The sequence below is a fragment of the Streptopelia decaocto genome, assembly GCF_964273445.1.
Source record: "Streptopelia decaocto genome assembly, chromosome: 6".
Classification (NCBI taxonomy): domain Eukaryota; kingdom Metazoa; phylum Chordata; class Aves; order Columbiformes; family Columbidae; genus Streptopelia; species Streptopelia decaocto.
This window is the reverse complement of record NC_138660.1, coordinates 48,239,884-48,257,804: the sequence shown is the minus strand read 5'-3', so window position 1 is coordinate 48,257,804 and position 17,921 is coordinate 48,239,884. Positions and strand designations below refer to the sequence as shown.

Genomic DNA, 17,921 nt, shown 5'->3' with positions numbered 1-17,921 from the left:
GAACAAAATCAAATGAAAAATTGAAGGTGTCCTGTAACTTTTCTTCTTTGCTTCTTTCTAAAAATGTAAATGGTATTATGTGAAAACATAACACCACTGAATAGGGTCATTTTGCATAAGGAAGAATAGTGTGATGTAAAAGCAGATTTTAAAAAAATAGTTGGAAAAAATAAACAGAACAAAAGTATTAATTTTATGCATTCTTCGTGCAACAATTTCATCAAGCTGGAGTCCACAATGAGCAGGTGTACTGCCTCATTTGATGCCAAAGACTTAATCTCAAAATACTCACAGCAATATTTGGCAAATGAGCAAACAGGTTCATCACCTGCTTTGCTCTGCTCCACTGCTTTGGCACCCCCAGCAAACAAGACCAGACTCTGGCATTTCTATGGTGGAAAGGCTGTTTGACTCCCGTGGCCCTCCAACATAATTCTTCCACAACTGCCATGGTACATATATGCACACGCTTGCAGCCAGCAAAGGCTACACGGGAGAAAAAGAGAAACCACCAATGTCCCCAAACCCACATCTCGTTAAACCACAACAGACTCACTTTGCAGTGGCTGCAAGGAGGTTCTCATAGCGGGGCAAGGGTCCTCCCCAGCCTCTGAGAGCCACACGCTGCCCCGACAGAGCCTTTTGCTTCCCCAAGACCCCAAAAAAGCACCTGGAAATAAACAAAGCAGCACAATCTGAATACACGCTGATTATCCTGTTAGTTGCATGCAGCTCTTGTCTCCCAAAACAAGTATTTTAAGATGCTGTTTTGTCTGGTAGAAAAGCCTGGGTGACCTTGGGGGCTTCACATCAACCCAACCAACTAAATAAATAAAAGCCCTACAACACCAAAATAACAAAAAAGCAGGACAGAGTCCCTTTGGTTGTAAGAACCAGTCAGAATAATTCTCTCCATTCTCCCCTTGGCAGTTTCCTATGTGGAACAAAATACTGAATTTCTTTGACTGCTGGTTTCAGAGTTCAGTAACCCAAACTCAGTCATGAAAATTCATGGAAAATAAGACAAGCTCCTGAGAAGACATGTAGCTTTTGCAAACCAATGTATACTTTTTAGGGGTCACCTGTTTCAGAAGCAGCTGAAGACCACTGCAGAGTCCTTGGGCATCCTGGGGGCGTCTGCAGCAACCTTACAAATCATAACAAGATGCTTTAGGACAACTAAGAGCTTCACGTACAGTAAAAACCGTTCCAATCATTTTCATTTTTCTCTCTTTTTCACCACAGCAGCCTGAGTCTAATTGCAACACTTACATGGTGTTTAATTAATATACAGCTTGGAGATATACAGATATTAGCACTAGTAGGGTGGATTTCATGTAGCTTGATTATCTTAATTACAAGCATTCTATTTTCTCATTTACTTAATTGATTGTCATAGATTTCCAAATAAATTTGCACTGCCCTAAGTGAAAACAATATGTTAAAAAACCTCCTTGAAACTGCTGAAGCCGGCCTATTCAAGCAGCACCGTGCCAGAAAAGGAGATCCGTTTGACATGAAACATGGGACTGAATAATATCTGCTTACTCTTCTCTTGTTAAAAACAGGAATTTATGAAATGGAAGGAGTCATCTGGGGTGGGGAAAAAAAAAAATATGCCTTATTGATTCAGCTGCACCTGTAATAGAGTTGTCTGAAGTATCTCCTCTGATGACATGCCTAACACAGGAAAAAAGATCCCTTTTTCTGCTAGGTCTGCATGTTAGCTGACTCTATATCATATCTCTGCCTCACCTGAAAAAGGAGACCAAGAGGCGATTTATTCGTCATGCAGGATTTATCCTTGAGCATTTATTCTGCAAAGGCAGTGTTACACATCAAGCTGTGCAGAATTATGTGCAGTGGTTTTGTAATGCAGACAACTTCTATTTGGGGGAAGAAAATACTCCAAACTTGAGGTGTGCTGGGTAACACCTATCACCTCTGCAGCTAAGTCAAGACTATCAAGAATAATTCCAATACCTATGTCCCTTTTTCCTTTAGGAGTTCCTTTCTCTGGCCTTTTTCCTAGCATGACCTGTTTCCTCAAAGAGAAAGCAGAGCTCTCTGGCACCTTAGTATAGCAGTAAAAGCAAGGGGCAGAGAGCTCCCCAAGTATCATTAGGGAAGTGCTAGGAGGGCCAGAGCATAAAACTATCTGTCCTCTTTCGGCAATAAAGACAGCAGTCACATAACTGAGATAAACCACAGCCAGTGCCTGGACTCATTCATCGTGATACGCCAGCCATTGGGCTCTAAGTGCATCATGCTCAAATCATGCATCGATTCTTGCTTAGCATAAGACATTTATAGGAACATCTTAAAAGCAGTGCCAAAGTGTAGCAAGAACAGAGAGGGATAAAACATTCTGAAACACTCTGGATTTTTTTATTATTTATTCAACTTTGTTAAAATCCCTCCTCAAAAATAATCTTCTATTGTGAGAAGTTTCAACAGTTATCCTTTATCCGTCTGACCTTATCCTCATATATATTCAAGGACAACTAACTAAAACATTGGTCTCCAAGATCTGCTGTATTGCAGACTGCATTTGGATTGAGCTGAGAGAAACCAGACTTGATTCAAGTCACAAGCCCCCTCAGTTCCAGGGGATTTATGCCTTTTTACAAAGGGCTAAATTTCAGTCTCTGTGTCCAACTCAGGTTTTACTCCTAGTCACAGTGAAATCAATGGGGATATCATCAAGGTTTCTGGGGAAGAACACTGTATTCCAGGCAGTAGTTCACTGCCCAGAAACTTCAACTCTTAGCAAATGCAAGCAGGAAGACAAAGCAAGTAGCAATCTCTCCACTTTCCCATTAAGCCTACTTCTTATGAAGACAAAGCGGAACATGAGACCTACAGGCTGGTAACCTGTGCAATGAAAGCAGCAATAGAACACTCGCTCCTGACAGGAGAGGGCTCTGTGCTGTTATCCATCACCTGGCTCCCTGCCACCTCACAAACATTATATTCTGCTCATAAAAAGTCTGGCAGCACTAACACACACCTGCTGCTGGGGAGAGCAAGAGCTCCACCGGGCTGCACCTACTTCTTGCAATCACTCCTTTTTCATTCCCTACACAACTTTTATTTTTGCAGCCATTGCACTGGAGAAAAAGTGGTGGTATAACGACACCTTTCCTAAACTTTCATTTGGAAGAATCCCAACAATCTAATTTAGGATCATTTTCTTCTCCCTTGCTAATGAGACAAGCATGGATGGTGTTTTCAAGTTGGCATCAGGACTTGCTTGTGTCCCTGCAGTTCCTCTCTTCCGTTCATCAGACCAAGGTCCACTATCTTTCATCTCACCTCTGCCTACAGAGATCATTGCACAGCCTAGCAGATCTTACTATCACACACTTTATATGTTTTTTTTCCTTATTTCTTCTACCTTTGCTAAAATAACCTTCAATAGTTCATCAGAATTCAAACCAGCATTTTTTCACATTTCATTTTAATTTCCATTTAATCAAGTATACCTTATTCCATAATTTCAGTGTTTTAATCTTTGTATCTGCTTCTGCTCCCTGTGCTGCCTGCACTTTCCTTCTGTCTTTCTAATAGTCAGACATCCGGCACTGAATCTATTACAAGAGTATTTGCATGAAGGCTGAGCACAGCGGTACTTTTCTCTATCCCTGTTTTTGAGGTATCAACAACTGCGTTATTGGATTAGTTTCACCAGGCAGGACAGCTTGTCTTATCACATTTAAAGCAGAAAATTAACTTTTGCTAGTATCTGGAACAGACAGCAAGTCCACAGGGCTAGAGCAGCTACAGACATGGCAGGTGTCAACATACACATGCTATTTTTAAAAGCATTTAGTTAATGAACTTTCTTTATATAGAAAAACAGTTCCTCTCACAAGGGCCATAAAAAGGTCCAGAATGTTCAGGATAAGGTGCACTGGGGCTTTACATTATATTTGCTATCACGTTGGAACCACTTAGTCAGCTTCCAGGTTTACCAGGTGGTGTTGCAGTTTGGTTTACGGAACGAAGCGTTGCTGCCCCCGGGGAGGGGTCTCCTGCACTGACATGGCTGGCTCCAAACTGCCCGAGCACCATTGTATTCTACCCCATTACAGCATATCTGTACTTGAATTACAAACTCAGCTGATGCCAAGGTTGATGATAGGCTGCTTTAATTGCTCATTAAAAGCCAGTATTATTTACTGCCTTGTTACTTGGACTCAGCATTTCTACACATGGGGATAAAACTAATGGGCTAGAATAAAGAATATATACAGCAGGTAATTAAAACTACATTTTTTAATAGAGGAACATACACACACACAATGCAAGTGCTGGCACATACTTAGAAGTACAGGTTGTGAAAGTATACATTTTAATTTGTATTATACTGCAATTTCGCTGTTACTTCAAACAGATGGGCAAGTCGTGCAACGTTTTTAAACTGATTTAATTACTTGTAAAAGTATTGGCTTGTGTTAATTAGATGCAATACATTACACAAGGGCTCACAAGGGCTTCCTTTAAAAGGGGTTTTGAACATGTAAGTATCTACAGGAAAACAAAGAGTCTTGCAAAACAGTTGTGGTCTATTTGTTTTATCAATACAGAAAGAAGATCAAAAAATGCACCACTTACACAAGACAAAAATGTGTCTAACATGACAGATATTGCTGTTTATTTGTACCTCAGAAATAGGTGAATGGCAGGTACATCATGTAGACAATATATTTATCCATATGCTTACAATGATCAGACTAAAAATAAACTGATTACCCTTATTCTCCCCCTAAAAAACTACTAGTTAAGTGTGCAATTGAGGTAGCTGGTGTGGGATTACTAATGTCACCCTTGTTTAGGGCAGTCATGTGCTAAAACATGAGTGATGTGGAAGAAGGCCCGTGGGTTACTCTGAACATGTATGAGCCTCCAGAATATCTAGACCTCTACTCTATTGACTTTAAGGTTTAAGATCCAGATGTTGCTTATCTTGAACTCCAGGGGTATCCTGTAACGAAAACCTTCATGCCCAAGGAGCACCAACTCTATGAAAATAAACTATGAACAAAACCAATGCATCCAATAATAAACCTAAGTAGAAAAGTAGAAAAATGTCTCGCCCACTAAGTACCCCAGAGAAGTAGACCTCAATTGGATAACCAAACAAATCCATGGGGCAAGAATGGTTATTCAACTCCCAGGTTGCACTACTAGGAAAGCAGAGATGAGCAAGGAAAGTCCTTTAGGACTGAAGAGGCAGGTCCTTCTCACCTCTAAGAGCAAGGGCTGCCCCCGGCACGGCTACTAAAGAACACAAATGAGAAATATCCTGACCCACTGAGATCCTACATATCCTATATCCTGAAGACTCACATCAGCCCCAGGTTTGGGTGCTTTCTAGCACAAACAGGCAGAAACCTTGCAGGTACCTTGGTTACACCTTGGCACAAAACTTCCGCTGGGGAACAGCGCATTTTACCTTGGAGAATAAATCATGGTGCCCCCAAACCCTACATATTGGGATTTTTAGGCTTTACGGAAAGTGAACCCTTAGCAGATAAAGTTGTCTCATTTGTGATAGATCACCTCTTTCCTAGACGTTTCAGATGATGAAATGCTTTACATTTTTTTATGGCTTTGAAATTACTGTGCTGGAAATGTCATTGAAAACAAGCTTGCACTTTTATCTTCTGCTAAACCCAAGAGAAATACCACTTCAGAGGAGTATATTACATTTCATTTGAATGCTAGGACAGCCGCATCAGTAAGTAAACTAAAAACCATATGGGTTGTCAGTGTTAATACTACCACCTGCCCATGTTTTCCCTTTCCAGCACTGATCATCAATCATATTTCATTCTCTTATTTTCCATGGCCTTCATTTCAAAAGTACCGATCAGCTTATAATTTTTTTAATGCATCACAATTTCAATACGTCTGTATTTTGTTTAAGGGGAAAAAAGCTCAATATAATGCAAACATTTTTAAAGAAGAACAGAAAAAACTGCACCTGCCTGGCATGTGAATTATAAAAAATAAATGAGAAATGTTTTGTTATTCCTTGACATGTACTGTGAGGATGGGTGACAGCTCACGAGGAGGAGACATTGCAGCAAACAGCACTGCACTGTCCCTTCCCAGGTTTCAGTTTTGCTAATCATGCTATTTTTTGAGAGCAAGAAAACCTGATCTAGTTGAAAGTTGGGGGCTGGACCAGATGACCTTTAAAGGTCCCTTCCAACCCAAACCATTCTGTGAAAGGAAACTAAAATATCACCACCCGCAGCTGAAGAAGCTTATGAAATCTATATAGGCACCATTTTATATCTTGCAAAGTGCATTTATATCCTCTTTCCTAAATTTGCCAATGCCTGCACTAAGAGGAAATGATATACAAATAATCTCTCTTTGTATTAACTTACCATAAATTCAGACAGTAAATAGTTCAGTTCTATGAGAATGGGTATCTTGGAAAGCCTCTCCAGAAGGCAATAATTTTGCCTTTAATTATAAAAATTATTTCCAAGAATAACAGAATTGTTTTGTGACTAAGACAAGGATTATGATCCTTGTCAGATAAGCAGTAGAAGCCCTAGTCTCCACTCTTTTTTATATACTTATTTAGCTAGTGTTAACACGTACACATATTTGTCTCCAACAGAAGCTTTTAAAGGATTCTTAGTGAGATTGTTGCATATAAGCAGTTGAAATGGATTTGGCTGAGGTTTGTTTTCTTTTTTTTCAAATGCCTTTAAAAGTAGTGACAAATTGCTTAAGTGCACAGATTTATTTTGTCAAGCGCTAGTAATGCTTGGTTAGCTTAATTTGTGTTGACATACAAACAGAACCCAGGACTAGTCAGAAAAAAAGCAAGTTCACAAGTAACAAACAAATAAAAACATGATATGTACATACCAAGACCTCGGTACTGTAAGAAAGGACCGGTTTGTATACATCCGAAGAATAATACCAGCTACAAAATGGGTTTGGACTTTTTCCCCACATTACACATAACTCTGTAGACATCAAAGCTCTGGTTTGGTTTTGTTTGCAATTACAGTGGTAGCTTTTAAAAACCACAAGTGACTGCTGGAGTAAATCAGACCTGAGGGAGTTCATATTACAGAACATTTAGAAATTACTCAACAATTCGTGTGGCTCCATCTCAGTCTCCAGCAATGACAAGCAAGAACTAAATCACAGAAAGCTGCGAGCAAGCTCTGAAATGTATTCCAGGAAGGGGCAGTTCCCAGGCAAGAGCATTTATAAGTTCCGAAGGGAGCCCGCACATCCAGCACACACCTCCACATGGACCACAACAACATGGCATCTGCGGGCCCAGAGATTTCCTCATCGGACAGCGAGTGATCCATGGAAAAGGCAAAGGGGAGAGAGGAGGAGGGAGACGGAACGAAGGCCTGAGAGTTCTCATTTCTCTCATGTCAAGTTAAGTGCTGCAATGCCGGGACTCACCTGAAGAGATAAATCCTCATGTAACAAATCAAATTTCAGAACTGAGGGAAAGGAAAATAAATTATTTTGTGAACTGCAACAACTGTTTTATATAAATATACGTGTCCGTATATAAACTAGGATTGAAAAATAAATACTTTGGAGAATTGAAGAGTTATTTACACCGTTTCTGGAAAAATCAAATGCCACTAGTAAAATTAAATCAGTATGTGAAGTAGTGAAGTTTTGTTTAAAAAATTGCCACCATTTACATTCTAGATAAGAAGCAAGGGCAGCATATAAACAAAGACGAGTAGCACAGAAGTGTGCATTCCCCTCCAGGATGGATTAAATACTTCATCAGAGACTCTTGTCCTCATCTGAATTTTTTTGTAGTCACGTAGCTCAGTACAATGCAAGCACTAAAGCCACCAAGTGAAAACAACTGAGTTTACAATAGATATGTGCTGGTGCAGGGTGAGAGAACCAAAGCCAATGTACTTGATTTCAAGTGCTTACAATCCACATACACTGCAGCAAAACAAAACTACACCTCATCCACTGGCAATGCTGCACTCGCCATCCCGCTCCACAGAATGTTCTCCTCATCCTTTTGACTGTCTGATAGGTATAAATAGTGAGCACGGACTGAGCACCGAGACTACCATGCACAGGCAGTGTTCTGGGGTCCCCACGTGCGCCCGCTGTGCCCGCGGGGACCCCGGGCTGAGCGCTGGGCGCAGCGGCTGCGCAGCCACCGCCAGCACACAGGCAGAGCCCAGACAGGCTGGGGAGGAGAGAGGCGAGAGAGGACAGGGCAGCCACGCAGGGAATGGCACCAGGAAAGGATTGCCTCAGAGAGGACAGCGCGAAAGAAGCTGCAAGATGAAGAGCGCAAGACAAACAAGTTCTCTGAGCTGCAGCTTTGCCCTTTTAAAGCCAGAGACTGTAGAACCTTCAGTACCATAACCAACCTAGTCTCCACAGGAAAAAACAATTACAGCCACAAGGACAATGTGAGAGCAGCAGAAGTGCCCCGCAATCACTGCTCGCCCTCTGTGGTCACTTCCAACCATGCAGTGTCCCAGGGTGGGACCCGCGCTTTGCTGGGAAGGGCAATCCGCAGAGTGCCCAGCAGCCCCAGCAGAGGGCAGGGCAAGCAGCACTTCCCAACTGCCAGGATGGCTTAAAAACATTTATTTTTTTTATTATTAGGAAAATATTTGTTTTCATGGGCTATTTTTGCACAAGCTGCTTCGTTATTCCGGTGTCACCCAGCGGGAATGCACCGGAGCCAGCGCGGGACCAGCAGGCTCCAGCTCCAGCAGCACCAGCCAAGCGCGGGCCGTCCCAGCGCTCAGCTCCCGTCCTGCTTCACATTTGCAAGGGTCACAGCACAGTCCTAAGCTGATTCTCTATAAAGCTTCCACAAAACCATGCTGACTTCTAATAGCATTTGGAGCCTCTGTTTTAGATGAGATTTTTTTCTGGTAAATACAAGTTAATGTAATATCTAGTTAATACAAGTTTACTTCCAGGTGAACATGCAAAATGATGACATTTCAGCATAGAAGACAAAAAACTATGAAAGATAAACAAATGGGTACATACAGAGTTACAAAATATCACAGTACAAATAATTGTTTCATATGCATTGCCTTGGCAGTAATTAGCATAAATAAAAACATTAAAAGGTATATTTGTTAAGTGGCAGCCCCACAGATACCTGGTAGATGCAACAAAACAGGCCTTCTGCAATTATTAACCAGTCAAAATTTTATCTTAGGCTAAAGAACACTTTTTGTCCCAATTGAATTTGAGAATATATTATCTGCATGTTCTAGTATTTCGAAGTATATCCTTGGTTAAACCAAAACAGTACCAAACATTTTCAGGATGCCAATTTCACAGCAAGTAAAATATTGTCACTTTCCTGTAAAGCTGAAAGCCTACATCTAACACACCGTAAACTGGAAAACAAATCTGTTTACTCTCCTGGACTGAAACGGAATGTTTAATTCACTTTGTTGTAATTTTTTGCATCCAACAGCTGCCTTCAATTTAAACTGACATCAATGTGATTTGCCACAAGGTCACAGGAGTACTCTTCCAAAAGGTATTTTTAGGTCTTTGGCTTATACCAGAGGGGAACAATATTAAATTTACTTTAGTACTGTCACTCTCAGCATAAAATCTTATGTTGTCTAAAACAATGTATAGGGCACATACAAATGTAACAGCCCCAGTCAGTTTTTTATTTGAATACATATAGCCTTACTATAAGACACTATCTGCAACTACTTTATTAAAAATTAAAACATTTGTCCATGAAAAAGCCCCTGCTTGACTATGCTGACAACAGAATACAAAGATAAGGATAAAAAGGGGAAAAGAGTAACCCTCACTTGCTTGAACAGCCCTGCTTTGATTTCTGTGGACTGGTCCAAGCTACAGCACCTTCAATCGGGCCAGAGCTCAGACACAGACCTCTGCCGGCCTGAGGAACCCAACGGGGAACCGCAGCCACACAACACGCAGAAATCCTCAAACACACACAAGTTTTATATAAGCACAGTGATGCATATAATGCTAAATTGCAGCTCATTAGCTCTCATCCAAGAGTCTCCATTTTTTCCCCCCTCCTCTCCAGAAAAGGTTTTTCACAAAGTATCAAGCACCCCACAAGTGCGGGAGTCCCCTCACCCTCTCAATCTGTTGTGAAGTATCAGGTTTAGGGATGACTTGCCTGTGTCCCATCTGACAGACAGATTTACAAGGTTAGCACTGAACCTAATCAGAAACAATCAGAAAACTCTTTCTCTCTGGTGTCATTTTCTGCTTGGATGGCTATGCTATGCTATTATAAATAGGAAAAGCTTGCTGCACAAGCAGGGTGGAAGACTTCAGGGAGATTTTCATAATCACCTTCCATTCAAATCACACCTACTCTTCAATCATGATTGGATCCTTTTCCATTTTATAGCCTCAGGAGTAAACTGAGGAGCTCATAATCAACACAGATAGGGAGTGAAATTTTAGTCCCACTGAGCCTATTGTGCAGTATTATTAATTCACGGGGCCGAGATTTCAATAATGGTCCTTCCCTCTGGATCCTCTGCTCTAATTTAAGGTGTTTTTCTCCACCCTCTCCCTATTTCTCATCATATAGAGTAAATGCTCCAGGGAAGTTAAAGTTTGTTTTAATCAGAGGCGCTCTAACAAGAGGAAGGGAAAAAAAAAAGATCCTGAATTCAACAGGATTCTCAGCTGATTCTCTGAGATGCTGGGAATAGCTCCAGGTTTAACAACCCCAATCACACTTCTACAGCGCTTTTCCTCAATGTGAACTCCTACTTCACGAAGACCATAACCACAAAAACCTTTCCAGAGCTGAAAAAAAATGGCTAGGAATTGTATTTAATGTCACAGATTGTACATCTTGCACTGTCAGAAAGATACAGCTTTCAGCTTATGCGCAAGACTCTGCAACCAAAGCAACCTCGAAAACCATCAAATGTACGTCTTGGTCTAAGTACAAAGCCCTGTATCTCTATTGCAAAAAGAGGCACAGAAAGTTTAGCTTTCAGAAGGTACATTTTTCATCAGAACAGAGCACTGTGAGCTTCTGGCTGGGGCACATGCAGGACCAGGGCCCGGGATGTGGGGCTGTGCTGCTGCAGGGCCCCCAGGGCAGGGACAGACCTGGCCCTGGGGCCGTGGGACAGAGGGGCCCCCACCCACCCTGCCCTGGCCCTGAGCAACCTCGTCTTCACCCAGCATTTCATTTGATACTTTCTTCTTTAATTTGGTGGTTTGTACTTTCTTGGTCAATAGGAGCGCTAGCACAGTGCAGGGCATTAGCAAAAGATGCTCATTTGCCAGAACAAAACAACCAACCTTTCAGCAACCTTAATAATACAAATACTAACAGGTTAACATGATAATGGTGACCTCGGCTCCCTCAACCTTCTGTGATGTAATCTAGAGAGCAGTAACTGTTAAAGAAGCTCTCCTGGTAACAGCCTTCGAAACCTTTCCGTGCCCTTACATTATGGAACAGCATAGGTACAGCAGCCTCAGCATTCTTTTCTTTTCTTTTTACTTCCCCTTTCCTCCCCCTGCTCCCCCCCCACCAGAATGCTTCATAAAACTAATTCCAAGCTTGCAAAAACGGAGCCGCAGGCAGAAATGCAGGCCTCTCCCTGACAGAGGCTTTCCCATTTAGCACTGCACAGTCCTTCTTCTACAACACTGAAGTTTTGCTACTGGCAGATACAATCTTTTTGCCTATTTCTGTGTTTTTATATGGCACGAGCAGCACAGAGTCCACCTCTCAAAACCACTGGACACACCTTGGTTCTTCTGGTTCATTATTTATAATTGCCTGTTGATAACAGCCACAGGCACTACCTTTATGTGAAGAAACAGTTACGTTACCAAAATAACCTTAAATCCCTTTACGTTTTCAGATGTCATACCTCGACTGTCCTCAAATGAAACAAAGCGAGATCTGTAGTGTCTACAGATGCAGAGTAAACATGAAAACTAGAAAAGCCTTTTTCCAAAGTAAACCTAAAGAACCCCAGCACACCTGTGCATGAGCAGCACCTTCCTATTGGTTTATGCAGTGAAAATTAAGTATTTCTCCTTCTCATCATACAATCTTCAAAGTCCCTGTAATTGCTCATTGATCCACCATTGCCCATATTCTCAACATTATCCGAAGCAGCCAACTTCCCAGCTAATGAGTTTGGTTCAACATCTTGGACTGCCATGACTACACAAGCAGCTTGACGAGCATCAATCTAACAATCATAAAGCAGCTATAAACCCACGTTTTTATAGGCACTGTAATGTTACCCTTAGTCATTGAGGGAAAAATGAATAACTAAAATGTCACAATGCTCAAATAATATGCCTGGATATTTCATCAGTTGGATTACTGTGTAATAAAACACAAGTAAAACAGACTTTGTTGCAGTTTTTGTGGTTTGAGTAAATGCAGCTGCTCCATCAGCTCATAGCAGAGCACATGCACAGGGACCCCGAAGCTGCAGGCTCCTGCTGCTTTTCCAACTTCTCATTTTAAAGTAATTAGCATTCCTACCGCATCCACATGCATGAGCACATCACAGGCGGGCGGAAAGGCTGCCCACTTGATGCAGTGAAAAAATCCACAGCAATTCACTGAATAAAGTTATATCACAATTGATCCAGAGGGGAAAAAAAAATACCAACTGCTACTAGATATCAACAAGGTCTCACGGCTTTGCTGCTTTGAAAAAACACAGGGGTGGCACCCTCTGCTCCCTGCTAAACAAAAATCAGCATTTTCTATGCACTCAGTTAGCAGTGTTTTAGGTCTGTTTCAGATTCATCATCAGAGCTAAGTGGTTTCAGGCACAGGCCAATGTCACATCCAACATCATTATGCAGAGGTAGGTGGTGAAAAGGAAAACAAATCTCTGATTAAGAAAAGCATGAGGGGGAGGCACACCAATTACAAGCTGCACGCAGCGCTCCCTCTCAGAGAAACAACAGTGTTTAAACACATTCTGAAGGGATGCCCCACAATCAAATTTCACAGGACTGCTCCAGAATACCCCAAATCGGAAATTTTAAATTAGAGCAAGCTGGCTGAAAAGGCACCACGTTCACCCTTATCTCAGGGAGAAAAAATTTAGTGATGTTTCCTGGCTTATTTCCCTCCTCCCCCCTCCACCTCTACGCACAAAGCAGAAGCGTGCTCTGGGGCAGGGAAGTCTACAGAAAAAAAAAGTGGTAGCACATCAGGCACTATTTCTAGAAAGCAAATACATTTATCACAACTAGGTAGCTGCATTGCAGTTTGAATGCGACTGTGTGTCTGTGTCAGTGGGAACACCTGCGGTCAGCACTTGCTGGAGAAGGAGACGCGCGCTCCTGCTCTGACGGCGTGAGGAGCGCACGCTGCCCACAGCCCACGCCAGAGCCCAGCGCAGGCTGGAAATGTCCCTTCTCTCCCACACGCACCAGCCAGTTACTCTCCAGACCTAGCTCTGTGCTGAGCTAATTGCTATGTTTATACTCATCCTTTTTAACACCTTGAAAATAATAAATTACAGAACTGTGTTTCATCGACTGACTTGCGTCTGAGCCCACAGCACAGGGCTCCTTTCAGCACACTGAAGCTCACGCTGACTCACGGACACTGACGTTCATCAGCCTGCAAGGGCCCAGCTGCAAGCACTGGCATATAATCACCACTACAGATGATTATATATTTAGAACCATCTAATTAAGCCCTATTTTCCCGGCCCCAGAGACAGCTATATGGTAACTCACCTGTTACAGCTTCACCTCATTAATTAGAGCCCTCTTGCTTCAAACACAGCCAGGTGCTGCAGCCAGCAACACCCTTCTAACAGGAGCACCACACCTGCTTTGGGGCAAGTCACACATATGAGAACTGTACCCATTTCCTAAATGCTTTTCATGTAAACATGAATGAACAAACAGTTGCTGGTTTTCTCTATTCTCTTCTTATTCAACAGAGGATACAAATACAGTATTCAGGAAGCAAATTCCTATTAAATTCCATGCCTTTTTCTACTCTGTCATCACTTGCACACTACTTTCTACTCAACCCAATACATCTTTACCTTTTTTTTTCCACCTGTATATAGCTAAGAGAATAAACCATTTATTAACTCTATTTTAACAGACACTAAAGCTTTAACTACCTTTTATTTCAGGTCATTGTTCTTTTGAGCTCATTTAGCTCACACTGTATTTATTCACAATACTTTAGCGACAGAAAAAAAAAATCAAGCAGTAACACAGCAGCGCTAAAGAATGCTGCTGCAGGAATTCACTGCCTCGCTGAACCAAGGAAGCCCCGCGAAGCACTGGCATGTTCTGCAGCAGACGGCGAGCCAGCAACAACTGTTAGAGCTTTTATGCTGGTACAATGCTGCTGACTCCTGCAATTAAAGTATTACATTCTTCTTTATTTAGCTACCTCCTGCAGCCCTAACCAGTACAGTAGATGAGCACTCTTGGCAGTTGCTACTCATACCCCAACACCTTTTCCTCAGCCTTTGGGGAGGCGTATAGCTAGCACAACACGACTTTCATCCAATTATATATTCCCACTTCTTTTATAGATCTGTGAAAACAACAAGCTTCCTTGAATGTTCATTTCTTTGCCTGAAACAGAAAGCGAAACAGCTAACTGCTTTGCAGGTGGATTAGTCAATACGGGTGCAACGTTTCAAGAAGCACACATTAATGTACCTAACAAAAATAGTTTAACAGCAATGCTCTGAGCTTAACTCCTTCGGGCTGTGCTCCGCAGCGACCACATCGCAGGGCTGCGGGCTACCAACTGCGTCACTGGTAGCCGCACATTTAAGGTACCTTTTAATGTACTGTTCCTCCAACACAAAGGTCGCTGAGGAGAACCTGGCTGCCGAGCCGCCGCCCTTCCCGCCCAGCGCACCGAGGCTCCTGGGCCGCGCCTCCGGCCGGCGCCGGGCACACGGAGCATTAACCAGGGGGAGGCCCGAGATAAACGGCCCACTGTAGGGCACCGAGGTAAAATGCCGCCGATGTGGAAGAGATTCTGAGCAGATGATCCATACCGGCACCCCCGCCGCTGCAGAGACACCCAGAGCCAAGGACAGCCAGCATGGCTGGCGCTGAGGACACGCACACTCACCGCGTCCGCCGCTGCAGCCAGCCCCAGTTCAGCTCAGCACACGGCCCCTCCATGGAGCAGCCCCTGCCCCGCCGCAAACCCCGCCCCAGGCCGGGGCTCCCCGCACGGACAGGCCGAGAGCACCAATCGCCCGGGAGGGCCGGAGGTGACCCAACCAGCCCCAGCTGTGCCACCATCCCCACACCTGGGCTGGGGCAGCAGGTGTCAGGCCCGGCCCTGCCCTGGGCCCCGCGCAGCCTCTTCCCCACACAAACCAGCACCCCATGGCATACAGGTCCTGCCTCAAGTAACCGAATGACTTTGTAAAGTACACTCACCTTAGGAGTCCTAAAAATGGCTTCCACATAACCAGACACCTCTCCTGTGGGCTGGCAATCCGTGTTTTCTGCCCTTCTCCTCCATGTGAGGAACCTGGTGCCTTATGTAGGTGTCACTCGTAAACTAAATTAGGGCAACGGACATTTATAACACCACCCTGCTGCACAGCTGTCAAAATCCACACAGAGCATGGAAAGTCAAATACCAATCTGTTTGTGCAATACACTTTTATTTTTCTTTTTTGAACCTTTGCAGTCATCTTGGAGTAATCATCATGTAAACAGTAGGATGGGATGGGATTACATTGAGTCGTATGCAAATGGCTCTAGAACACCTCAACAATTATGACAAGGCATTATAAATAACTTCTCTTAATAATATATATTTGCTGTTTTCAGTACATTAAAGAGCTGCCGCTTATCTAGGATTAGCTAGGAAGTAGTTTAGATTGTAACCTCCGAGAAACACGTCTCCACATTTGAAAGTCTTTCTAAGGTTTGCTAGCTCCATAACATCTATGTCACAGGTTAAGCACAAAACTACTTGGATCAGAAGTCTGTGTAACAGAGTTTTACTGGATCATTGCACAAAGCCCTATTATTTTCATTCCACCTTGGTATTTTGCAGAACTTCAAGTAAAGCTTCAGTTCTGTTGTTCAAGTTTTTACCACCTGTATGAAACCGGTGTTTATCATTAAGGGTAAATTGGATCAGAGATGGACACAGTAAGCACTCTACCTTAATGACAACAGTTCAACGTAGTTCTAGCTCATAGACTCCCCAATAAAGCATAGTCAAAATACTCTAACACCTTTGCTACTGTATATATCCTCTCTTTGCTCAGATAACTATATATATTTATATATATTGTACCATATGTACGGTACTTCTAGAAAACGGAGATTATTTAAGCAGCCTCAGGCACATTCTTAAAACATTAATGTCTGCAAGGCACCTCCCACTCCCTTGACAATGTTTGTGGACTGGTTTTTAGACACACAACCAACAAAAGCTTACTAACGCCTAATTAATTAATTTCAAAGTAACCCCAGAAGTTACCAAATACTTCAAAGATATACCTGAAACTTTTTTAAATAATGGGAGATTAACTGCAAATAAGACATAATCAAGTCAAATAATTTTCTTATGACTAGGATGTGTAATGCATAAATATATGAAAAATAAAATTCACAGTTTTAAAACTAGAATTCAAGTTTGGTAATCATTCTTAACTTCTACATTTATGTTAATTTCTAAATAGAACAGAGGCAGTATTATCAACCACAAGTACAGGTAAAATAGTATCACTCAAAGTTTATGAAAGAAGTAAGCTTGATAGAAAATTCCTTTTGTAACCAATAAATACAGCCACCTGAGTGCATTTCCACAGGCTTTTCACTTAGGGGGAATCCAAATCAACGGCTAAGAGACATTTAGTAGCATTTTGAATGTTAGCAGCAGCAGTGTAGCTGTGGGCTTTGCTTGTTCTGACTTTGTGACTTGCTAGAGAATGAAGCAGAACTCAGTGTGTGGTGCATTAATTTTCTTTTGCATCTAAGCTGGCCTCTTCGCAATCTCACAATTCGGCTTAGGGTCCAGGGCCAGACATCAGCTGACACTTAACTGAGCAAACCCAATCAGTTTCACTTCATCGGGAATCTCAGTGCCGTCACAGCCAGAGGCCTGCAAGTACAAACAGAAATGTTCAGTATGTTACGCTGCAAAGGAGGGTTTGACAGTCAGATTATAGATTTTCCCCACGTCACCTGGGTGGCAAACAGCTTACTCGAAGGGAAGCTTTCAGACTGCTTGGTGTATCCTGTGCCAGTGTCTGCTAACTGCATCCTCAATTTTAGCAAACTATTTTAATCAATATTAAAAGTTATGAAAAAAATACTGGGAAATTAACACTTGAAGACCCAAATTCTTTAAACCAAACTTTCCAGACTGGATCCAAATTTGCTTTTTCATGCGAGCATGCTGTCAGCACTCATGAAGAGCCAATAACCTACATGTACAGAACCTTCCTTTTACCATTGTGCTGTAGACACCAAATGTCTCCTGAGTCCAGCTATTCAGTCTGTTTGGAACACCAGTCCACTGAATTTTTAAACAATATCTTGAAGCAGTCTATGAAGAGTAATAATATTTGCAAAACAAGGGCTTCCTTTCTACCAGTACATTCTAGTACTTAAAACCGTGTAGCTGAGAACCTTCAGTAAAGTCTGTCAGTACAAACCGGCACAAGCAATCAGTTCACTTTTCACAAATAACAGTAAGAATACTAAACCACTTTGATCGGGACTGAACTGTTGCTTTAGGTCTGCTTTAAAAAAACTACACATGCTGTAGGTAAAATATTTTGATTTTTAAATACAAAATCTGCTTCTGCAGGACAGAAGCGACTACATTTTTAATAAAGTTTCTTTACACATTTTTGACTGGTATAATATATAAATCAAAATAATAATAC

The 17,921-nt window shown here is 42.2% G+C and overlaps 1 protein-coding gene across 1 annotated transcript in view; it reads right to left on the bottom strand.

Annotated features, from left to right (window-relative positions):
• Window positions 1-15,695: 15,695 nt before the first annotated feature.
• Window positions 15,696-17,921, bottom strand: part of STK39 (serine/threonine kinase 39) — a 102,540-nt gene continuing 100,314 nt past the window's right edge. The window contains exon 17 of the mRNA XM_082055655.1: window positions 15,696-17,131. Within this exon, the coding sequence (XP_081911781.1) occupies window positions 17,057-17,131 (75 nt within the window). The 3' untranslated portion in view covers window positions 15,696-17,056. The remainder of the gene's footprint in view (window positions 17,132-17,921) is intronic.